Source organism: Anser anser (genome assembly GCF_964211835.1).
Source record: "Anser anser genome assembly, chromosome: 11".
Classification (NCBI taxonomy): Eukaryota; Metazoa; Chordata; class Aves; order Anseriformes; family Anatidae; genus Anser; species Anser anser.
The window spans coordinates 22,152,444-22,177,963 of record NC_139732.1 but is presented as its reverse complement, the minus strand read 5'-3'; the positions used below and the strand labels follow the sequence as shown (position 1 = coordinate 22,177,963).

At 39.2% G+C, this 25,520-nt stretch overlaps 1 protein-coding gene across 3 annotated transcripts; it reads left to right on the top strand.

Annotated features, from left to right (window-relative positions):
* The first annotated feature begins 650 nt into the window (after positions 1-650).
* CA5A (carbonic anhydrase 5A) lies at positions 651-24,262 on the top strand. Of its 3 annotated transcripts, none has more exons than XM_083851615.1 (7): positions 651-942; positions 10,441-10,638; positions 13,882-14,000; positions 15,387-15,482; positions 15,641-15,703; positions 17,568-17,723; positions 19,576-24,262. In XM_083851615.1, the coding sequence occupies exons 1-7, from the start codon at positions 822-824 to the stop codon at positions 19,753-19,755; spliced, it is 933 nt and encodes a 310-aa protein (XP_083707741.1). In that variant the 5' UTR covers positions 651-821; the 3' UTR covers positions 19,756-24,262. The 3 variants fall into 3 exon arrangements, with proteins under 3 accessions (XP_083707741.1, XP_083707742.1, XP_083707743.1); XM_083851616.1 differs by lacking the exon at positions 651-942 and adding an exon at positions 8,347-9,041; XM_083851617.1 differs by lacking the exon at positions 651-942 and adding an exon at positions 8,862-9,045.
* Positions 24,263-25,520: the final 1,258 nt, after the last annotated feature.

Genomic DNA, 25,520 nt, shown 5'->3' with positions numbered 1-25,520 from the left:
TCCACATCAGCTAACAAACATTATTAGAATTGTACGTGGAAATAAGGGAGTAACTCTCCTCATGCTTTCATCCCTAAGAAACAGGTCAGGAAACCCTGTTCTCCCCACTGGAGAGGGCTGAGCCAAAGTGGTTTTTGAGCTTAAGTGAGTGGGAGGGGTAATGATGGTTCCTTGGGTCTGTTCCTGTTTCTAACCTGTAAGAAATGATCCTTCTTATGAGACACCTTATAGTTCAGAAAGGGTTTCTTCACCCTGACAGTGCAATAGTACTGTATTACGTGCTAGGAGCTGCAATGCTTTTCTGTAGGAGGCTGCTCCGCCTGTTCTGCTGGGCAAGCCTTTGTATCTACGAGATTTCTGCAAATTCCTCAGCTTGAGCGGTCACCGCTCCTCAGAACCACAACTGTCAATGATAGCAACTGTTAGCTATCAGCATTCAAAAGAATGTAGGGTGAAGAAGTGATAAGAAACCTCTCCTTGCATACAAAAGAGTGGTTTTTGTAACCCTTTGGTATTCTTGGAGCCACATGAGAGAAAGCCCGGAAAGTGCACAAATAATTACCAACTAGCCCAGCCTCCAACTAAATTAGAGCCAATGAAAAAAGCCATTCCAGGGATAAGTTGAAAATTAACTGTTTGGTTAGCTCCCTCTCTCCAACCAGGAAAGGGTGCTCTCAATTTTTTTTTATAAATAGGCCTGGAGATCCCTTGAAGCTGTATGTCCACAGCATTTTTTCCTCTGTGTTGATAGGTTGCTAGACTCCAGAAAGCTCCTCTGGCTGTTTGACTAACCAAAGTTTTCAAGTGCCAAGGTGATAATAATGAATAACGTGAAGACAAATACTCTGGTACATTTATACAAGCAGCTGAAAACGCTCTGGAGTCCGCCAGCACGACTCTGCAGCCTGGCTACCTGCACTCATAAAGACAGGAATGATGCGTGTAAGTATTTCATTTTGTCACCTGTATAAGAGAGATGCAGAGGTACAAAGATAACAAATGTAATTGTTGTTCTTTCGTCAGGTAACTAAAAAGGGAAATTTGAGAATGTGACTGAGAGATTAAAGAAAAAAATGAACAGAAGGAGAGAAAGGAGAGATAGAAATACCTTACTGAATTGCATGATTCCTCTCCACATGCACAATTAAAATATTGTTCATTATTTCTGTGCGTTAAGTTTGTGATTTTAACTTAACTCTAATGAAGAAATAGGCTTTAAAACAATTTTGTCAAGCAAGGCTTTGACTGTCTCCAATGAAATTCATACAAACTGATTCTGGGTGACTTTAATAGACACTACAATGTTCAGTTTTGAAAATAAGGCCCTACAGAAGTACAAACCACAAAGCCCTTGAAATTTTGGGTCTAGGAGATCTACAGTGAATGACTTATTGAGGTGCAATATATGCATAAACTAAAATGTCAAAGGCTTAGTTATTTAAAATGCTGGTTAACTTATCTTCAGATATGACTTGTGATGAGGCCAGCCAGAGATTACACATCTACTCGCTCGTGTGGAGATAATGGCAGCTGGAGCAATAGTCAAGAGTAACATTTTACATCTAAGAAATCCCTTTGTTTCCACTATTTTTCCTCTGTAAAAATATTTAGCTTACTTTTCTCAAAGAATAGCCATATTCCTCCTTGAAAACTACAATGTGATTCTCCTCTATTTAAATTATCAAACGATAAAACTTATATTTACTTAAATAATGAGAAAACAGCTGATTTTATCTTATGTGGCAGATATAACACAAAGCAGTATGGATGGAGACTAGCACAAGGCTTTGTTTCTCCTGAAAGTTACAAGAAATATTCAATAAGCATCCACGTTTAACAGCTCTACACTTGTAAGTGCATTTTGGAAGGTGACACCAAAATACTTTCTGCCACTAAGTGACCAGCACTTCAGAAAAACAGATAGATTAGCTGCCGAGTGCAGTGTGTGCTGTGTATATATTCCCAGACATGGAAGCTGTATGTAAGATATAATATGCAAGCTTCTCTATCAATCATGAGAAAAAAGTCAGAGCAGTTTTTATAATTATAGAATGTATGCAATATCTGTCTGAGTTCTCAGTCTAAATTTTCCCTTTTTTGCTCCTCAGAACAGAAAACGTGTTTTATTCTGAAAATATAATACAGAATGGGTATTCAATCAAGTAACATAACAGTATTTTCACCTTCATTTAAAAAGTGCCTTTAAAATCTGTAGAAGATGCCCAATTCTAGAAGCAAGATTAGCATTAGATTTTGTTGCTAGTGAAGCGTCCACAAGAAGAACCATTAACATATTCCTAATGCAAAATGTAAGTCACGTATGCATCCATGACAGTATTTTTTCCTTTTCTGACATGTTTAGAGTACTTTCTTAGTAATACACTGAAGTTCCTTAAACTCCCTTCCTTATCAGTTTTTTCCACTTACAAGCATGTTTAGAAACTTGTTTTTTTCATTAATAATGAAAAATGAAGACATTCGTCTAGTCAAAGAAAAGCCCCACAGTAATATTTATAAAAACAATGTTTTAGCCTTACAAAACAGTAGCTTTTCTACGAAATTCAGATTAAGTGTATTAACTAGGTGTATGTACTAGCAGCTTTTCTAATGAATTCAGATTAGAGGCTCTAATTAGAAGCCTGTACAACTGTAGGTACACCCATTTGCACAAGGATGTACACACATGAGAACATATCCTAATAGTCACAAGCAACATCTGTATCACTCCTTTACCTGTAATTATCAGCAAACTTTTTTAATGTTTGAGATTCAACAGCTAAAACCAACACCTGTGCCTAAAAGGGTAATGATTGGGCTCATACCATACTGCTCATCGTGTGCAGTAATATGAATTACTGCTTCAGAGGAGAAATCCGGAGAATCTACTGTAACTATGGTTAAAAAGATTTCTTATTATTCTGTATCCTCACTTTGTTATTTATTCATCTTTATATTTGAAGTAATAAATTAAGACTGCAAGTCCAATGACTTCCGATTGCAGAAGCCATAGAGAAAATATAAATCTAGACCCTTCATTAAAAAGTAATGAAACCTAAAAATCAGCAGCACAGAATCCCTATGCACAGTTCCTCACTTTCCTACCTGTTCAGTCTTAATATACCACAAAACCTTAAGGCCTATAGAATTTAAAACTTCAGAAATGGAACATATTACTATTAGTGTGGCATTTCTGTTTAATTGGTAACGGTATTGCTCTAGGAAAATTATTTGAAATCCTTTGGTGGAGTAAGAAGGCAAAGTGGAGAAGGGCTGAGATCTCTGTCTTGACATGTGATAGAGAAACTCATTATTTTGGGGGTTATCCGTGTCAGTTCCCAATAAGGGGCTAAATGATGCCGTGTTTTTTTTCCTGTGAACACTTGTCCATTGGGAGCTGCACTGAGAAATCAAAACTCAGTTTGTGCTACCAAACGTTCCAGGAAGAGCTCATACAAGGCTGTTCGATCACAAGACCACTACTGATTAAATTAACTACAAATGCTAACTGTTTTTACTCACATTCCTCTTCAATTTAAGACAGACGCTATTGATTACTTAAATCTTTCTCTATTCCATGACATTCACGCAGGAAATGCCAAAACAAACTGATTCAGAAAAACACCATCTTTGGAATGGTTGGTTTCAGCTGCCAGTGAATAAATGCTAGCTCTGAATAAGCCAGCCTGTGGGTTCCTCCATCTGGTGGCTAGACCCTGTGCATAACACGCACTGAAAGCAAAAAGCACATCCAATTACGTTCAGCTCCGCACAGATGACAGCATAAACAGCCCGTTCAGCGACAAAGACTTGGAAAAAATGGTCCAGGTTTTGAAGCCTGGTAAAGCTAGGCTATTGAGCTGTTGGTTAAAGTCTTCAATTTAATGTTCATCACTCTCATTACCATTTTCCTGAATTTCATCTTTTACCTTTCCCCCCTACCCTTCCCACTCACAGGAGTCTTTCACCAAGCTGGGTGGTGATAGCTCGGACTTCTGCTATGACAATAAATAAAAGATGCAAAAATGCAAAAAAATGCAAAGACTGACGCTTCCCAGTGTCTCTTCTGGATTCCCATTGCGACCCCACGAGTACAAAAGTATTTTTATGCAATTCACTGGGAAAGAACTGTAGAAGCAATTCTGAGAATCAAAGGATACACGTTAACAATTTCTAATGATGTGGAGTACTATGTGGATGCCTGTAAGCTCTGTGATATCTGCTAACAACAGATGGAGGTGGTAGTTTCAGATACCTTTTAACAAAATAGACAAGGAGTAGCTGGAAATGTTCTCCGTAAGGATTTTAAGGCTATGGAGTACACCCTCATCCTAATAATTACTGCCAGAGCAGAACTGAAAGGCTTTTTTCTTTCCTATCCTTTGAGAAGAAGGTACAAGAAAAGCAGAATCCTTCCATTCTTTTTTAAATGCCCACGTACAGCAGTGACACGCGATCCAGGTGTGCCATCTCCAGGACTGCACCTCCAATTGCAGTAACCAGACGCGAATTGTCCGTGAGGTTTCTTCTAAGCCTGCGTGCATAATTTTAGCAAATGTTTTTATACGGAAAAGATAAAGCCCCTATTTGCTTTACCTTGCCAACTGAAATTACCTTCTTCTTATCTGGACTTAGCCTCAGCCACTGCCTTCTCATCCAGGCTCCTATCTCAGCCAAACATTCTGGAAGCAGAGAAAAGCTCAGCATTTCACAATCTGCTGCTGCTTTCCTGTTGAGCTTAGAGTACTCTGTCAGTTGCATCCGTTTGATAAAAAGCATTGGACTGTTTATCAATAAACTGGCCTACATCACAGTCCAACTCTGACATCAATTCAGCAGAACTTTCAACGCCTTGTCATGATGAACCACAGCCAACCACCGCTGTTATCATCCAAAATCTTGATTCATACTAAAAAACCTCAAAGAAATCAACCTATCTTGGATTTCCTCTGTAATATTCAATCCAAGTGGCTGAAGCAGAGCCACGGTCCTTTAAAGTTTATATGGTTCTTTACCGAGTTTCAGTAATGTTTGTTTTTATTTTTCTAATTCAGAATGTGTTGCTATGGAAAGCACTGCTGCTCAATTTAGGACAAAAACACATTTCCTTCATGCGGGTGCGGTTTCCCAACTGCCCCCACAGTCCTGCCCTCCCTGTTCTACTTCAGAGCAGGGTGAAGCTTGTTTGAAAGCCCCTATATGAACAAAGTGCTTTATTCAACAGGTCTTTTTTCAATTATTATTATTATTATCCTTTTTAAAGATTTAAACCTTAAAGACTAAAATCCACTAAAGCAGAGTCGCTTTACCCCTCATTCTTACTTGACAGCTACCTGAATTAATTTTCATACTCTTTCTTCTAATTTTATATCCCATATGTGACAACTCTCTCCTCCCCACAATACTTAAGGGAATTTCATAGAACTGTAAACTATTTTGGCTTTGCCAAACTAGATTTAGTAAACCATCAAAAAATGCTTTGTTTCTTTAAATCAAGTTTACAGTAGTGTAAATTGGCAGTAAATCCTTTCATTTAACTGAACTTATTCTGGATTTTTACCATAGAACTGTCACCTTCAAGATGCCTTCTTGGAAATCATGTTATAAATTATAACAATCCAGTAACATGCACAACGTCTGTTTTAATCTGGATCTTTACTCCCACCCTGAACCTTTTGACACTTGCATCAATGCTAAGTGAACTGTCTAACAATTACTCAAAAATAACAAAAAAACAACAAACAAAAACAGATCTGTTAAAGTATCCATAGCTGCAAATAATTACAGAAAACATTTCAAAGTACAGAGCCATCCAGTCAGTGCCATTGTATCTGCCTCAACTGGGAAAGGTAGGAAAAAAGAACAGTGCAAATATAAGAAGACTTCAAATACTGTAAAATTAAATGGAACATCACTGTGTCTGTTTGGAAATGTTAAAAAAAAACCTGTAATAGACCTCTCTTCATGGGTGACTCGCATCTTGGGTCATTTTTGTTATATTACAGTATTCAGTATTTACTATAACTCTTCTGACAGCACCATAGATATGCACGTAACAAAGGTAAATAATAGACTAGACCCATCCTCAATGAGCTGATGATACATGAGACACGCATAAAGTACAAACTGCACGCTATCTTACTTCTCACATTGCACTTAAATTTGCCCACTTAAAACAGACGTATTAGATAAGATTTTTATTTTGCTTTCCACAGTGCTTCTGTATCACTTTAACTCATCCAGTAGGCTAATTGTCAGATTTCTGGTTGTGGGGTTCCTCTTATGCAGAAAGCACGCTCAGTTCAGGAACAAGAGAGGGCATAGATGAAACCTCCCATGTGGTCCAGAAACAACAATTTCGGAAAACGTAAGAACAAAAGAAACATATTGCAATTCTGGCTGCTGTTGCTCTCTAGCTTGCTGCATGAGAGCCATGCCTGTCTGGCATAAAACACCTCCTGTAACTGGGACGCTGCCAAGGAAAAGTTCTGTTTCTGAAATGGTCTAGAAAAGATGATTTTGGCCCCCCTTCCTGAGTGCTGGGAACAAGGTTTAGGGCTTATGTTTCCTTTTGCACCTAGCTTTTGCATTTTTCTGTAGTTTCCAAAACAAATAACACCTCACTTCCACTGAGCTTGTATTTTGAAGGGTTTTCTTCAACCCCCTAGAGATATTTTTTTTTATTATTAAATGTTCAGGCCTTACTGAAATTTATACTCAGACGTAGCATGCACATGTAAACTGGATGCAGCTTTTGTGGATGATTCAGAAGGGAAACAAAAGTGTTGTGGAGCAAAGTTATTTCTTTTCAGTTTTACAGCTGAACAGCCAATTGTTTCTTGCACACCTGTGCTATAAGAGTTTTCCTTTGGTTGTGCTGTTCAACCCACAAGAACTGACTCACTCTGCACAGCTTAAGTAGCTCTATAATAAATTTTTGTATTTTCAAAACCTTGCAGGATCAAATCCCCAAAAAGCTTGACAAGGTTTGGTCATCTTAAAGACACTGCGTAAAGCAGACTAGGTGCAGCTTGAGGCTTATTTTTAATTGCTTTTCCCATACAGAAAAGTGATAGTTACACAGAAATCAGGTTACGGTTTCTGCAACAATACGCATCTATACTGATATAGAGTATAAATAAATTAGTTAATATGGTAGGCATGACTTTTAAGTGGCCCAAGAATGCTAACTGTGATTCAAGGACAAGTCACAGAAGAATTGAATATGAAGAAATGACAAGCTTGTTTTCTTAACAGATGAGAGGAAAAAGACGTATCTCTTGTTTATACTCAGTATTCAAATATCCGAAGCTATGACAGTGTTCCCTGCTGCAGTCAAGCACAAAGCTCATGGGGGCTGTCCTCACAACCAGAAGCTACCTGCTGCTCATAAGCAGCTTCAGCAACGAACAGATCTGACCTGTGCTGAATACCAGGGCATAAGCATAATCAGTAAACTACTGAGCTGTGATTAAGCCTGAATGAATAATGACCTTCAGGGGCAGCAACTGTTTTCAATTTTATCAAATGCCTATCTCTTCTTTTTAACTTGTAGGAAGCTATGTGTGGATGGTAATAAGCTTAGCCATCCTGAAAAACATTAACAGATAAACCAAGAATTCATTGTGTTTGCAACTAAATATTATAAAAAATAAAATAGAATACTGCACTTAACAGAAAGCATACCTAGATGTGGGTGGAAGTAAAATGAGCTTCAAACACAGATTCAAAAAATCTGAATACTTGCATATGATCACATTGCTTGTCTTTGTTCATTTCCCGATGGCCTTTGTTCATTTCCCAATTGCCAGATTTTGACCTCTTTTTACTCAGTTCAGGGGTGTTTTATAAATATTATAGCATGGATGCAATGGAGACTTCTTACACAGTATTGCAATCACTTGTTGGTTGACTCTAGTTGAATAGCTAGTCATCTCCATTTCAGCAAAATATTCTCAGTGCTATGTCAGGTTCCTCGCTAAAACTCAAAAGCACTGACTCTAACAAGACTATAGGTCTCTAAAAGGTAAATAAGATTTGCAAAATTTTTTTAATAGACTAACAAATAAATATGATTCAAAGCATGCGGTAAGATGAAGGCCTGGAGTTGAGGTATGGCATTCTGCTCCTGCCTGCCCAATGGACCCAGCCAAAATCATAACACTTACTTCATCTCTGTGCTATCGCCAACGCTATCAGCTTTCTATGTACTTCTCTTTTTTTGCTTTGTGTTCCCCACTGGCAGCTGTAACACAGAAAACGTGCCTGAATTAACCAAGGTTTTAACTATAAAAGTTTTAACTACCATTTTATCTAAGGCCTGCCTCAGGCAGTTTCAGACAAATGCTAGACAAATAGGCCCTTTTTACAATCCCCCTAACAGGGGTATTTTGACTTTTAGCTTTTGGGGCAGATACAGATAGGTAAAGCGGCCATAACGTTAACTTTTCACTGCATGATTTGGGGTGGCACAGCGGGGCTCCATCTCTGTGGGAGAGGGATCAGGCTGAAGGCCTTCCTGCCTTCAGCTGGGAGAAACTGAAGCCTGCTACCGGTGCAAAACTAACTAAATAAGACTGATTGCTAATATCCTAAGGCGTGTAAGCAAGGCCTAGCAGTTTTTACCTCAGAGGAACTACATGTTTTGTATGAGTCACACACATGGGTTAGCTTGACCATAGCAAACGGCCAGCATGCAACCACAGTCTCTTCTCTAGCACTGCCCCGAGACAAAACTCGGCTAAAAACCGAGCCTTAAAAAAGTCCCGGCCCTGCAGATGCCGCTCTCCCCGCCCGGCTTCGCCTCAGGGGCACCGGGTGGCGCTGAGGGCGCCGTGGCGGCGGGCGGGGCGCGGGGCCGTGCCGGAAGGGGCCGCTCCGTGCCGGGCTGGGCTGGGCGGCGACCGGCGGGGTGCCGAGCGGTTCTGTGAGGTGCTGAGCGATGCTGCCGCTGCTGCGCCGGGCCCTGGGGGCCGCCGCTTCATGGCGGGGGACGCGACGGTGCAGCTTGGGTGCCTGCTGTTCCTACCGCCTGCGGAACGCCCGTGAGTGAGTGCCGCCGCCCTCCCTCAGCGGGGGGACGGGCTCCCCTTACGCTGAGCCGCTCCCCTCGCCTGAGGAGAGCGGGGCTCAGCCCCGAGCCCCTTCGCTGTCCCTGCCCGGTTCCTTGTCCCCGCTCCGAGGCAGCCCACCTCCGTGCCGCCCCCGCCATCCCGCAGCCCCTCTGAGGGCTCCCCGGCCGGTTCCCCCCCCGGCCGTCCCCGTCAGCCGCCCCCGGGCTCCTCAGGGGTTCGCCTCGCAGAAAGTTTAGTCTCGCAGAAAGTTTAGCCTCGTTTTGTCTCTGGTTCCTGCGTTGAAGCATCAGGAAACGGCAGTGACGGCGACAGCAGGCGGCCGTGGCGCTTTTGGAGGATATTTTGCTCCCCTGCCGCTGCCTTATGTGTGTGCGGTGACCTTGTGCAGGCCCATAAAGTTTGCCGCTTGCTGAGGAAGCCAAGGGGGAAGGTTGTTTAATCGCCCCTCGTGTGAGTGGTTTGATAGAAGATTCGGTTTCATGTAATTTTTTCACCTTGTGAAGGGCCATACAGCGGCTGTGTTGAAGCAGCCAGCAGCACAGTGCTTTGGAGCCTTGGTATTTTGGGGTCAGCGGGTGGACAAGGCACAAAAACCTCCGTGGGTCATCGATGTCTGGGGGCTGCAGGTGAACAAGGGCTCCCCAAATCCACGTAGCTCTCGGTTGTGTTTTTAAGCTGAATAAAGTCCCAAGGAAACCACGTAAATGCGTCTGCCCTGCTCGTGAAAGCTTGAAATGCCCAAGCTGACCCCAAAAGTGGTAGTTTAGGGTTTTCCTGGTGTAGAGATCAGCTTTAGATCCTGACTGCGTAACAAGCTCTTACTCAATATTGCTGTGGGTGCTTCAGGAGCACTGCACCCTCAGCACTGCTGTAACCCCTGAGCACGGGCACGTAGGCGAGGGACTGGCACCTTCACGGGAGTATTTCTGTGTTGTAGGAGTCATCCTGGCTGGTGCCATCTGATGTAGGTTAATGGTAGAGGTGTGTAAAGAAAGCTGAAGTGCTGTGGTGAGGCTCTGGCGAAGTTATAAGTCAAAAGCTACCTTAAAACCCATTTGTAATACGAGGAGAACAATTTTCTGACAAATAATGGGGACAACTTCTTCAAAGAGTATTTTGCAAGTGAAAAAGGTGTCACCACAGATACGAAGATCTAAGTCAGACTAAGGCACTTCCCTGTGTAGCTCTGAGTCACACAACTGGCATGTTTTTCTTTATTTTTTTTAAACTTTCACGTGCATCAGCTGACTTGAATTAATCCTTTGGAGCCAATATTCCAAACCACCTTTTCTTGCCAAAAAATCTGAAGCGTTTAGTCGTGAGTTCTGGAATCATTCATTCGGGGCTGACTCTCTTCATTATCTTCTAGTGCATCCACTTTGGCAGAGTCCACTTTCAATTCCTGGGGGCAGTCGACAGTCTCCTATCAACATACAGTGGAGAGACAGCATTTATGACCCCTTTCTGAAGCCTCTGAAAATCTGCTACGACCCAACAACGTGTCTTCACATCTGGAACAACGGGTATTCGTTTCTGGTTGAGTTCGATGATTCTACTGATAAATCAAGTAAGCAAAACTCAGAAAGATCTATTTAATGTATTGTTAATGCTTTGAGTGGAGAAATCTTTGCATGCCATAAACCTTTGGGTTCAATAACAACATCACAAATGTTGAAAATGGTAGAACGCTCTAGCTAAACACAGGTTTACAGTGGTGGGAACCATAATACAGAAGTTCTGTGTGGGCCTAACTTTTACTATGTGTTTATTACCATGGCCATTGTGCACAGATCCTCTGTTGTAGGGTGAAATTTATTCTTATTACACAAGCCCTAATGCCCAGCCTTTTGATAAGGTCTTGTAATATCACAGCTTTGCTTACATGAGTCAATTGTCAGTCATATATGTGTGTATCTACTTAATTTTAAATGAGGTTCCATCATTCAGCTTTAATAAAGTAATCTACCACTTATCTCTTTTGCAGTGTTAACAGATGTACGTAATGCATGTGAAATAACTAGTAGCAAAATGACTTTCACTTGGAAAGCATACATACTTATCTCAGTAAGCTTTTGTAAAATTAAATAATACTGAGCTGTGACCACAGGGAGCAGGTGCAAGTGTTCCTGTTGTTACAGTCTGCATAAGTCTGTGCATGTAAGATCCAATTATGCATTCCAGCAATTTGTTTTGAATAAGCACTCTGACCTGAGCAGCTAATTTCTTTTTAATGCTCGGTAGAATTAAGTGATTTAAAATCAAGATATTGTTACCGAATTCCAGATTACTGGCAGATTGTTCCTTTTGAAACTTGCTTACCGAAGTATGTTGCTATTATATATAAAGAGGATATTTTGTAATGGTAGGTGAAGTGGTAGCAGTTGGTCAAGGATATTGAGAAACATATGATTCATGTCAATTATTCAACTTGTCTTGGAGGGAAAAATTGAGGGATCCTGGCAAATCTGAACCTGTTTGACTAGAGGTATTTATGTTTAAGATGATGACTGCTTACCATGAGAGATGCTAGAACTTCTTATGGGATTTTGCAGTGTTCTGGGGAAGGACGCTTTCAGCGTGCTAACGAACAAATGCTTTGATATCAGTATTTTTGGTTGATATTTGGACAGAGGTGGATAAAACAATGCAGCAAAAGCAGTAGTGGTAGAATGCATGGACCTTTCAGGGACTTGTGAAAAGTGTTCTTGTTTTTATTTTTTGTATTGGTTTTTATTGTTCACCCAGGAAGTACTCTCACCCTTGTTCATTTCAGGGCTATGATAAGTAATGAAGAAGCCATCTGCTTTTACAATACAAACTGCAATTGCATTAGTCAGAGGAGAGATTAAGATGGAGATACGCTAACGAGCTCATCAGAGATTTTTGCTTACTCATTTTAGCTCTGTTTTGCTTTTAATTTAAGTCTTTCACTTTATACAGCCATACCCTGCTATCTGTTGATGCGTTCCTGAAAAGTGTAATGGTTTGCAGTTCAGAGGATAACAAAGTCATTTTTCTCTGCAAGAACTGATGTACTGGAGGGGAGTTGCCAGCAGGAGATTAAGAAATGTGCAACATTTAAATACACGGGAACAGTATTTGGGACAAAAAATTCAAGCATAAGAGTATTGAGACCGTCAATTGGACGGGGACCTTTTAGAGGCTGAGTATTCAGAGTGCATCACAGCTCTGAAAGATCTTTTCTGCTTTATGTCTACAACTAAACACTTGAGATAAATCTTTGTGTGAGCATTCTTGCTGCCTCTTTCTGGATGGCTGCCTTTTCATCGTTGTCATCATCTTCCTCAAATGAATTAAAGTTAATGAAGGGTGATGATGGCTAATGATGGTATTGAACAAATCAGCGATAGAATTCTAAACTGACAGAAGCAACAGGTTATGGGATGTTGCTGTATAAACGGTCTCGTTTCCAACTGCCTGCCTCTCTCTCCTCCACTTTTCTCTTTACTATTGCTATTTCTCATTTTTCTTTCTGCCAGCTTCTGTCTAACAATAATAGAAATCTAGAGAAGGAAGTTTATGAATGAACAAACAAACGAGAAAAAGGCAACAAAATTGAAACAGAAGATGAAAGTGTGCATCCAGGATAGACAAAAATGCCCAACTCCTCAGATGAGGCAAAACGAGGCTTTGATAAAAGATGAAGGTAGTGCTGCAAGGGGGTGTTTGCTTTTGACCAGAACAGGAGGATGAAAAAGAGGGTGTGGAGAAGGTATGTACAGAATGTGGTCCTGTTTGTATGCATGAATAGCTTCCTCTGCAAAGAAACGAGCAGCTGATGTGATTCTTTCCTCCTCTTCCTCTTCTTTTTTTTTTTTAATTCTATTTTACTTTAAAGTTATCAAAACTGTGGTAAATTGAGAGGAAATTGAAGGTGAAAATGCTCATAAAGGGATTGTAAGTTTCTTTCTTGCCACTTTCTACTGCCTGCTATAGGAACTTGATTTTCTATATACGTGTGCCAGTGCCTACTTTGTGAGCAAACATTCAAGTGAATGTGATTATTCACGTGAAGAGAGTCACTTGTGTTTCCATCTTTGCATAATCAGGAATTGATAGTGTTAGAGCACAGAAGCCTTAATGCTGACTTGGTAGCACGGGCTTCATCTTCATCCCGTCCCTGAAAGTTACCTTACTCTGTTGTGATTTTTTTTTTTAGTGATGGTCAGTTTTGTATTTTTGCTAAGAGCTCAGGAGCAGTGGATGAGATTAATTAAATGTCGATATGCATAACTTGTTTGCATAACTATCTAGTTAGAATGCCAAAACTGCTGGCATTCAAAAAAAAAAAAAAAAGAGGGGGGAAAAAAGCCTTTTAATGCCTCTCATTTTTTTTCTCCTTAGCATTAAACTGATTAACGTATTTCCAGAAGTAGTGTTGGGATTATGTACTTTATACAGTAGTTTGCTATAAAATGGAAGCATGATGTACAGTTAAGTAAAAATCAGCAAACTGGTCTCTACAGCTACATATTTGTTATTAGTCCTTTGGAAGTAGTTACAGTTTCTAATTTACCAGATGCTCTGATGTAATAATTAGCAGGAAGACTTTGCTGGATATTCCTGGTTCAAATAGGAGGAAATGAGCAGGGGGGAAAAAAAGGACACAAAAAACGGGCATAGATTTTTTTTCATTGATGTATTTTCAAAATCATGAGGCTTTCAGTAAGATAACTGCTTCAATTTTCTTTTCTTTGGGCAAATTTATTTGAAGGGGGCTTTTAATATGCTACTTGTCTGGACAATTCTAAATCATATTTATTAGTGTACGTCTTGTTTTGTTTTTTAGTAATCGTCGGAGGTCCCTTGGAAAACCAATACAGGCTAAAGCAGTTCCACTTCCACTGGGGAGCTATAAATGAGTGGGGTTCGGAGCACACAGTTGACAGTAAATTTTACCCAGCAGAGGTATGATGAAAAATCTGAATGCGGATACCAAAGTCTACATCTCAGGCTGTCTGTAACTATTGTGCTTGCTCGAAAGCTTTGTGTTTGTAAAGAATTGCAGCTTACTCTTAAGGATAAAGCCTGGTAGGTGCTACAGCTCATCTACCTTTGTGTTAGTAAGTTCATATTGACTTAATTTTCTGGAGGAGAACTCGGGCTTAAAGTAAACATTGGCCCCGTGACTGAAAGTTTCAATAAGTTTTTCTTCTCCCTGAATGCCCACAGTGGTAGCTGCCGGACAAGCCAATAGCAGGCAGCGAAGCATAATTGCTATTCCAACTCTGTCAGGGTGGAATGGCACAAATTGCTTGCTTTTCCTCCTTTTAAAGAGGAAAAGGATCACAAAGCAGACTCTTTCACAGTCAGGACAGGTATTTATTCTTGCTTAATAAACTCGCAGGTCCCAGCTGTTGTGATGCAGATCTGGTGGACAGCAAATGCTGAGATGAAATGCACAAACTCACATCTTGTGTTGTTTGGTTGTTTGTTTTAAAGTGCTTTACATCTGAACTGCAATAAATTAAGAGTTCATGTGAAGTGTAGGATCTCTTTTGACAGTACGGTGAATGCACTGCATCTCAGCTGCTGTCTAGCGGATGTCCAAAACTTCCAATCCTTACTGCATTAAAACCACTTTGCTTATTATTAGTAAACATGGTCTTATTATTTCTAAATATTCGTTTATGATTGCTAAAGGTGGTTTATTATTACTACAGGTTTATTATTACTACAGGAAGGTATCTCCGCCTGTGGCAAGGTGGTTGGAATTAGATGACCTTTAAGGTCCCTTCCAACCCAAACCATTCTATGATTCTATAATAACTTGCAGCACACTTCAGCACAGCTGGGATTTTTAATAAAATCTCAGAAACCTTCTTTCAGATATTAGATAATACAGCAGGAGAGCTGGGTATGTCAGGAGCCTGGAGCACTGTGGAGTTTGACGGTTTAAATTCTGAACTGACAACAGGGAACAGATCATGTCATAAGAGTAGGAAGGAAGAAGGGAATCAATGGAGGAGAGAGTTTCCAGCAGTTTTATCTAAGGAGGGTTTCCTGTTGTAAATCTGATACCTGCCAGAGCTCTGAGAGCATGAGGAATATCACAAATACCTGTAAGAAAAAATAATATTAAAATATATATATAGTCATCAAAAAAGAAGGGCAGTACCATTATTTTCCAATAACGCTTTGGTCTTCATTTTTGTGCTCTCTGATTTGTGTGGTAGCTGACTACAGTGTTGCAAATTGCCAAGGACCAAAAGTAGCAAAGATCAAAAGTCAAATTTCTTGCTACTATTGCTGTGCAGTCTGCATGTGCTGATTTCTCATTCATTTGTGTTTCAGCTGCATTTAGTACATTGGAATGCTGTCGTATACCCAACTTTTGAAGAAGCTGTGATGGAAGGCAACGGCTTGGCTGTTATTGGAGTGTTTTTAAAGGTAATTTCACTTTGTATAGTAAGCTGTAATGACGCCGCCTTAGTTTTAATTTGTTAAAGCACATTTAGTACAAAATATCTCTAGATGGCTTTTTTGATTGTCTCAAAGTTCTGATTAAGCAAGATGTGGAGAATGTAACTCTTATTCATCTTTTGTAGCTAGGAGCACATCATGAAGGGCTGCAGACCCTGGTTGATGCCTTGCCAGCAGTTAAACACAAAGTAAGTGTTTTTAAGTATCCCACCAGTTATCTTTCAGCATAGCTAATGGTTATTCAACATAAATGATAGTTTAGGCATAATAAAATGCTAATAAATGCTTTCTTAAATGTCAGCAAAGGGCCTGATCGGTGTGTAGGGTAAGTTATTGTATATACTGGAGAAAAATGCTGCTTTTAAAGGAGGAGATTGTATACCTCAAGCTTTCCAAACACCTTGGTTTTAGAAATGGCGCTCTTAATTTTGTGTCCCCTTAGAAGAGCATGTATACGTTTAATATTCTCCTCACTGAAGCCTCCTTTCTACTTCTGTGAAAACAGATGCCATTGGATCCTTTTTTTTTCTATTTTCTTTTTCTTTCTGGAAGGAACTTTCTGCATTGTGTAAAGTGGTAGTTTTTTTCTTGTGTAATTAAGACTTTCTGATTTTTGTCTGCTCTTTGAGGAGATAATATATTGTCTGCTTGTTCTTAAACCGTAAAATTTTCTGCTAAGGCAATGTGATTCAATCTTCATAGCTCAGTTCTGACTTCTGCCAGGAGAGGGAGTGTTGTGTCTCTCTGATCTTGTATGCAAGCAGTTCATACTCCTCCAAGTGTTGATTCCATTTTGAAAGTACACGGAAAAAGGATGTGTCAAAAATATTTCTGGCTTGCAAGCACACTCAGTTGAAGTTGTTGTGCCATTATTTATTGCAGTGAGGATTGTTTTTATCTGAATTAAATATTTATGGCAGTGTAGTGGAAACCCAGACGAATGACAAACAAATTGGTTCAGTGCAAAAAGAGACCTACAAAAATCTGTAAATATACATCCATTATGAAAATATAGTATTTTATAGCATCTGCATTTGAAGTAAGCTCAGGATAAGGTCTTCAAAAATAATAATGGTATCAAATGTTAGTTTTATTGAGCTGCATGTGGGCTTCTCTAAAAGGATTCTCGTTTCCAAAGGTGTTGGTCACCCAGCAACTCAATCAACACTTGTTTTAAAATGTTTGAAAGCCCTTGTTGCCTTGCCAGCCTCATCACTGACTTAAGCACCAAACCTTAGGAAATATCATCCTGGTCTGGTGGAGGAGGGAGGACAGTTGATAACTGCTCTGTCTTTGCACCTTCCTTTCTCACATGATGAATGGAAATTCCCACCCAGAATCTCTTGTCCAACCTTCTATTTTTAAAGAATTCTTTACTGCAGTATTTCTCATTCTCAGTGGGGAACTGATAAAGGCCATCTCAGGATAAACAGGATCTTCCTTCCCTGCATTGCCATTATATCCAGGAAATACCCCAGGAGTAAAATATTTGTGTAGGAAATCATGGGTTCTGAAGCTTGTATATTCTGACTGGTATCTCACTTGTGGGAGCACAGTCTTAGAGACATGAATAATGGATGTGGTTTAAATAGAATTTTATTCCTTTTCCCTCTCCCTTCTGCCTAAGATAATTTAGTGGAAAAACAGTATTGTTTGTGATCTTTCAAGCACATCCGGCAGAACTACCTGAATTTATTCCCTCATTCATTCTTTTTTTTGTTCATGTTTGTTCAACTCTCACAAAGATGCAGTCTGTTGCTTCTTTGCACACCTTTTTTCTTCTGTGCTGAATTCCTAGTGGATTGTGTGGAGAACAGCAATACTTAAATATTTACTCACTAGCTGCCTCTGCCTCAAACCTAGCTTAACAATTTGTTACAAGTTTTAGGTTTTAAATTACTGTTTTATGTAGATTATTACTAATATTTACAACACAAGTTTGCACATGTGACGTGTACAGTATTTAATCTCATTGTTAAGATCTTTAAATCTTCTGTCCTTTTTCTTCTCTCAAATTGCAATTTTTGATAGTAAGTTCTTTCTGGGTTTTAGGACACTGTTATTGAGTTTGATGTCTTTGACCCCTCCTGTTTGATACCTTCATGCCCTGATTATTGGACCTATGCGGGCTCTTTGACTACTCCTCCACTTACCGAATCAGTCACATGGATAATTAAGAAGAAGCCAATAGAAGTCGACGAGAATCAGGTAAATCTCTTGCTAACATTTAATGCCATGCCTGTTTAACTGTCTGCTGCCACAGAGGGGAAGATGCACAGAAGTAGCTGCTTCCCAATATGAGTAACTCTGTGTATACACAGAGATCAGCAGCTGCTTCACACCAGTTTTTGTCTGGAGGGGGTATCCTCACCTTAACAACAGATACTGAAAGACTTAAGACCTCAGCAGTAACCAGTTTAAGATGCTTTTCCAGCTTCCCAAACAGTTGTATCCTGATCTCTGATAAACAACACCTTATACTGAAAACCATGCCTTGAAAACTTATAAGGTTATTTACTAGAAAAATGTGTGATTTGCTCTCTTTACCACAGTGCAGTCCTTCTTGTGGTAGGTAGGGAAGAGAAAGGGCAAATTCTGTGAAGTTCTGACCTCTGCCCTTTTGTGCATATTCCTGGTAGTGCTGTATTTGCATAGAAGTCTTGCAGAGCCTGCAAGGGCTAATTCTCTATTCTTTTCCCTGGGCAGGCTCTGAAGCTACCAAAGGGTGGCAGCGCTGAGTTATTCACATGCCATTCTGATGGCCAAAGATAGAATTCCCATTGGGTTTTCTCCTTTGCCTTTTTGTAGGCATGTTTACTTTGTAGTTGGCTGTAATGTCCTTGATTTTTTTTAAATATATATTTATTAATTTTTCTTTTAAAAAGGACAAACACACAGAAGTTAGTTCAAATGGAGGAGTTGATGATCAGTAGTCTGCTCTGACACCAGCCCTGAATTGTTATCATATGCCCTCTTGTTTTTAATTTTAGTACTTTGTTGTACAATGTGATGTTATTCCTTGGCATGAAATAGATGTATAGATGAATAAAAAATGGTCAGAAAGAGGACAACTGCCTTTGTTACTGGGAGTTTTCAGGATTTTTTTGTCAGTTCAAAGAAGTAGAATAAATAGAAAGGCCTTACAGCATAGAACAAATCTTGGCAATGATTGCAAATAAGTAAAAATGAGCAATGGCCCTATCTACGTTTTTTTTATGGTTTGAAGCACTGAAAGAAGGTTTCTTCTGCACCTTTTTTTTTTGAGACTTTAGTTAATAATTAAATGCAAGTGGAATCACAGGAGGCAAAATACTGTTTTTTTTTTAATAGAACTTCTGCATGCAGCTAGACCATCTGGGAAGTCAAATCTTAACCCTGAAGAATAAGCATGTATGTGATCTTAATGCTTTAGTATACATAAAGGAACAGGGTGGCAAGAACTGAGGATTGTAAGACAGCAAGGAGAACTGAATGCATAACTTTTTTTTCCAATTCAAACTTACTCATTTTCTTTTTCTTGCCTCTTCTTCACTCATTCTGTTATGGCATAGAAAGGCATAGAGTTTACTTAACATTGTATTTGCCTTTGTGAGCATTGAAAATCTGATCTGCTGCATACTTTAATCCCCAGTTCTCAACCACTATTGAGAACAACAACTGTCGTTGCTTGCTCAGATTGTCTCTTTTCCGGGTGTCAACATATGCAACAGAACTCCAGGAAGGGTGCAAATAAAGAAGTTGGGAGAGATTTATTTAAAGATAGCGTTAAGTTCCAGTGTTAAATGGGAATTGGTTCCAGCTAAGACCTGACACATTTGAAATCAAGTTTGCCTAAAGATGGCATATGGTCCACAGCTCATCTTCTGCATTGATATGGATGATGACATAATCTTTACCAGCAGATGACAAAGAAGTCCCAGAAGGTCATGCTAAAATTTCTCAGAATGGGAATGTAATATTGTCTCTGATAATTTCCAAGCAGGAATGACTGTGTTTTGTCATGTACTCCAAAAATTCTCCAGTTAGCGAAGTCACAAAATTGGCCGTTTCTCATTCTCAGCTGGAGGCATTTCGGATGCTGCTCTTTACTTCAGATGGTGAAGAAGAAAAGAGGATGGTAGACAACTTTCGCCCTCTTCAGCCATTAATGAATCGAACCGTCCGTTCATCCTTCCAAAGCAGCCATGTCTTGAATATTGAAGCACAGCACTCGGACCGTGCCCAGCAGATCAGACCATAGGTGGTCCATGAAATGTCAGTACAGACTGCAGTAACTGGGTTTTACTTTACTTTGTAATTATTTTGCCTTTTTTGCAGCATGGGTATGCCATACAGTTTCACACTTGGCTAGTTTCAGTTCTGCTAAGTGCCTTTTTTTTTCTTTTCTTTAGGTAAATGATATAAACTTAACAAATTTACTCACTTGAAAGCAGGGATCAATAGGGAACTGTTTTGAAAGTTAAAGGGGAAAAAAAGGCAGGAGATCTTTTTCTCCTTTCTGTCTTCTGAATTGTTCTGTGTCTTTTCAAAAGCTCTTTCAGTGACTTGCATGAATTAATAGTCCCAACTGAAGACACTTTAGCAAGCAGGAAGTGTGAAGTCTTAATACTGATAAAGGTCCTTTGTGGAACTGCTTCAGAGTTTTGGGAAGACAACTGTCTTCTAGTCACATTCACAGAGATGTTTTTCCTTTTTTTTTTTTTCAAAACAACAACAAAAAGACTTGGTGCTCAGCATGACAAGAGGAGAAGGAAAAAACTGGCTCACAGAATCTAGCCGATTTCTGTTAGATTGACTGTATGACGTGTTTGATATGGATGATACAGACTGTCTGCTCTATCTATACCCCAAGCCAGATGCCTTTTTCCAAAACCTTGTAACAAATGGAGAAGCTTTTAATTTTTGCAGCTTTCACTTTTCCGTGTTGATAATGTGCCAGGAGAAGAGATCAGGAGAAGAGAATTCACCGGTATCTCAAGACTGGCAAGAGCAGCGAATTAGGTGAAAATGTCCCATGGAACCCGGGAAACTGAGCACATCAGGGGAAAACAAAGCTGGATGGGTACCATCTGATTCCTTGCCCCCTCTCAGTGGGATTTGGGGGAAAATTTTAGTTTTGAAACCTAATTCAGTGCTAGCAGAGTATGGACAAAATGTGGCATTCAGATACCTGAGAGAGTTTCTCCAGCAACTTGTAGAGCACTGATGCACTCTTTCCACAGTTTTGTCTTAAAAGAGATATCTATGTTCATGACAACTGGGGACCAGGTTATATTACAGCACCTTATGGTAACAAAGTTAAATGATGGTTGAAACTTACTTGTGGACCACACAAATTGTTACGTAAGTTGCCAGTTGTGGAGCCTCCTGCTAAAGTTATGGTCCAATTGCCACAAATGTTGTCTACCTCTGAAGTATACTACTAGCCACAATTTTCTTTAGTGCAGCTTTTTCAGTGGCTTCTTACGCTTTACTGTATTTAACAGTGTGTCTATGCATGAACTTGTGTACAAAATGCACAGGCGCATTTTCTGATGAGGAACAGTTCTCTCTGTAAACCCATGATACAATCTTAATTGGTCCGCTTCTGCCATTAAGCAGTCACTGGTTGCTGGTGTCATTCAGTACGAACGATGCCAGGACACTAGCTTGTCAATGATAAATTCAGAACTTCGGAATCCATACTTTCCAATTCCAAGTGTTCACTTTAAAAGCACTTTAACGCTTTTTGAAATCATTAGGGTCACACTAAAGCTTTTGAATGTTTTTGTTTAACCCATTAAGTTCCTGCCTTTGCTTCCTTAATAGCTCTACCTCAGGCGTTTGTTCATTTCAACAGTTGTGCCTTTCTCCTGGGCAATATAAAATGTGCCCACTTAACTTTAGGGTGACTACAGAGGAAAGACGAGAAAATCTCTCTCCATTCCATGTGTAGTAGTGTGTGTGTGTGTATATATATATATATATATATCTTCACTGTGTAGTATGTTCAAAATGGCAGTACGTACCTTCAGTTTCATCACCTTTCCCAAAACCTTACAGCTTAGTTGAACTATACCACGTATGTCTTTGGCATCATCGACCAGATTTTTTTTACTGTGTTTCTGGTGCACAGAACTATATCAGGAATGTTTTTTCCAGAGAATGACAGGTTCCAAAAACAGTTTTAGAAGGGACATCTGCAGATGTGAAATTAGAAAGAGAATTCCTTCACTTTCTGCCTGAGTGTACTCAGGATCTAGTCATTGTTAAACTGGAGGTTTTCTTTCAGTGCTGTTCAAATGCTTTTTTCTGAGGAGGACCCCTTGGAAAAATGGCAGTGATCGAGAACTGGCTGCCTTGCAAATATCTTGTATGTCTTTGAGATTTTTGCTTCCCATTATTAGCAGTTAGGATGACTTTGTATTTTTTCTCCTAATGTTGCCTTTACATTTAAAAATGCAGGTGACTCAACAGCACTAAGCTAGATATATGTAGCCTGCATCAACCAAAATCTTTAAAGCTGCTGCCTTATAAATATTGAGGTGGATACAGTAAAGGGAACTGAAATAAGCTCTGTGAGATCAGTGAGAAGCCAGCTATTTGCTTTACTGGTAGAGGAAAACCGTTGGGATTATAAAGGGAACAACCTGGCCTAATTTGGATCGGTTTGAATTACCAGCTAAAAACATACATGAAAACTTAACGTGCTTAAAGTTGCAAGTTAAGACAGCATCTCTGAATTAGTACATAAACTCCCTTATGAGGAATTCTTTTCTTGTGGTTATTAGTTTCAGTCCTTAAAAACAGTCAGACCCTCCCTATCACAAGGGAATGGGTCTTTAAAAAAAGCTTCATGCAATTGCTCAAAGTTTTTTAGTTGCCTTGGTAATTTTCACAAAGTTTTTGTGTACCTCTGATCTGCTGAGCTTGTTTCACTGGCTAATATAGCTTTGCTGGCATATGCAAATACAAAATGCACACTTTGTTCTTAGGGAACTACCGTGGATAAATGTTTAATTTTCAGATGTTTTTATTATGCTGTAGCATGCTCATATCTAACTAAGTTCTCACTGGTCATGTTTGCTCCATTGAAGGAAATTTCCTTCCTATTTGGGTAAATCTCTTTAGCATGTTAACCACCGTGCTGATGTCTGAGATGTTGTTGAATACTCTGTCAATGATCTAAGATAGAAAATTCTCATAGAGGTTTGCTTATTCTGTTAAAGTATTGTCATGGAAGTTTTGTTAGCGAATAGGTGTATTATCTAGTCATACAGTTAACTTATACTCTGTATATTTATGTAAAATCACATTTAAATATTCTGACATAAAATTAATCAATTTCAGCACTGAGTTTTGAATATGTGTGGAAATGAGGTCAGCACAGAAAAATTTAACTGGACTGTGTTACAAAAATAAGCTTTACAGGGATTTTCTGTTACAGTTACTGTGCTGCTTTTTGAGTATGTCTTGCATTGACATGTTAGTGGTTTAGAATCTCCGGTACAGACGGGCAGTATCACTGCTGCAGTGCAGATTCTTGTTGAAATTAGCAGACCAGTAATGAAAAGAGAAGGTTTCTTTCATCTTTTTTGTTTTTAGTTGCTTTTCTTCTGTTTGTATTTTTTTCCTAAACTTTTATGTTACAATGACCGTATTGCCCTTGTGAAAGCTAACTTCAAGGAGAATAATTCTATGTGTATGCACGTGTATACAAAATTATAGATGGGATATAATTCTTTTGCCTTATTCTTCCAGTCACACATGGGGAAACACAATTTGGTTGAATTGGTGGATGTTAGCTAATATTTGTAGTGACTTTGCGCAACTGAGTTAAACTGTGTTTGAAAGGTATCTGCATAGGAATCTTTAGGTTCTTCTATTAGAAGGTACAATAGAAAAGGGTCAAAACAGACAATTGTATTTGTTGTTGCAATAGTAATCACTTCTGTTACTTAATACCGTACTGGGAGACATTCCTGTGGCAATAAGTATTATGAATTAAAGACTGTAGAGGAAATCATTTTGAGGAGGGCTTGTTGAAATGTGAGTAGAAGGCTTCTGAGCATAGATCTGTGTTGATCCAACCTCCTTTCGGTATTTAAATACTGCTCCTAACAGAAATCTTGTTCTTAGCAACTTCATAGGTGGAATGACTTTACTTGGCATTAGATATTTGATCCATATTCCTACATTCAAGAACTTCTGCACCAGTGCACTTCAGGTACATACCAACACGTACACCCGAGCAGTCTTTTGTTGTCTTCTGTTCTGGATGGCTTGCATTGGTATTTTTACTGCAAGTCTGACAGGAGTGTATCTTTTGGCTTTGAAAGCTATAGAAATTAAGGTTGCTTTGATCTCACAAAAGTCTGCTGGGTTTTAATGTACTGGATTGTATGCTGCGTACTTTTGAAGGAGGGACCCTTGTTCTGTTCAACTTCATAGTCAATAGTGTTTGCTTTAAAATTTGAATACCTAATTTTGAATGTCTTAACTTGTACGTGTTGGCACATCTCTACTTTTTCTTTCCTTGGTGTATCTAGTTTTCATGGCAGTTATTACATTGTATATTTTAATGTATGTAACCTACCTAATCATAATTGTCTTTGTGGCCAACATATGTAACGGGGAATGCTTTTTATTCTCCTAGGATACAGGCCTTTCTTTTCAGTTTTTACTTGATGTAAAGAAACTTGTAGCTGCTGTGTTTTTAAACTGTTAAATTAGTGTGCAACTATGCAATAAAGAAACAGAGAAACCTGTGTCTCTATTTCATTGTGTAATTAAGCTCTCCAAGCTAGAAAGTAGATTTTCTGTCAAGAAAATAATATAATTCATCCTTCAGAATGAACCAGTTCATTATGAGTGGAGTCTAATCAGATGTCAGACATGGTGATACTTCAGTCTGTGACAGACTGCTGAACCGTATTGTAGTTGCAATGAAAGAACAATGACCTCTGTGTTGCAGCGGCAGGGATGGAAGGATATTTAATTATTTGTTACATTCAGCTAGATGCAACATGCTGTCTAAAATGGGATTGCAACTTTCTAAGATCTTTACTAAGCTACCTTGTTTGATGTTTAGTATTAAACTGGACCTAAAGAAACTCTTGGCTAATTTTCTTTATTGTGTAATTAGTGTTGATAAAACTGAGTGGTCTGATGTGTGGTGTAACTCAGAGTTTCACATTTAGTGATTTTTTGTAGTGCTTCTACTGTTACAGCTTTAATAATGTTCTTGAATAACCTAAATAAAATAAATTTAAAAAAAGATTTAAAACAAATTACTTTTACTAGTGATAATTGACTAATCAGGTAAAACAAATATTAATTCATCTACCTGACTCATAGCTAGCCAGGCTTAGGGTCTAGGTATCATACAGATAGGTTACGCTAAGCTGAATTTATTCAAACAAGTTTCAACTTCTTTTGATAGAAGAGTTAGGAGGCTGTGTTCCTGGTTAAGGAATTCAACCCTAAAAATAGTTGCAGACAATACTTCTATGTAAGGACTCCAAAACTGTGGTAGGCAAGCCATTTCAGTAGGAAGAAAGATTGGCACAGGTTAAGCATAATGGCAGCTCCACTAATACTATTTAAGGGTTCCGGAAGCTACCACCACTTCTACTTTACCTGGCAAAAAAAGCTTAGACACTTGTAGTAGTATAGCTTGAGCCATTGGTTAAAGAAGTAGCTTACTTGGTTCCAGTAGGCCATCTTATTTTGATCAAGGCAGCTCTCCTGATAAATGGTTAACAGCATACGCATTAATTCTAACAAATGACCAATTTACTTCTGGTGTTGGTAATTATTTGCCTTCCTGACAAATAATTTTTACTGACTTTCTTTTTGATGTGACAAACCTGAAGTGCCTGAGTACTAGCATATGGAGAACTGATTGTATAATCAAATCGTCTTCAAAGATTGTGCAGAATGACTTGGGGGCCTGAAGAGATTTAATGTTTGCGGTTAGAACTGATAATACTAATACTTAGCACTTGTGAAGTGCTTTGAAGATGC

Bases quoted from the DNA above. Each gene is read 5' to 3' on its own strand.
- CA5A (XM_083851615.1), top strand. From the start codon at position 822: ATGAATAACGTGAAGACAAATACTCTGGTACATTTATACAAGCAGCTG. The intron at 15,704-17,567 runs GTAAGTGTTTTT...TCTGGGTTTTAG, and splicing joins TGCCAGCAGTTAAACACAAA to GACACTGTTATTGAGTTTGA. The intron at 17,724-19,575 runs GTAAATCTCTTG...TCTCATTCTCAG, and splicing joins TAGAAGTCGACGAGAATCAG to CTGGAGGCATTTCGGATGCT.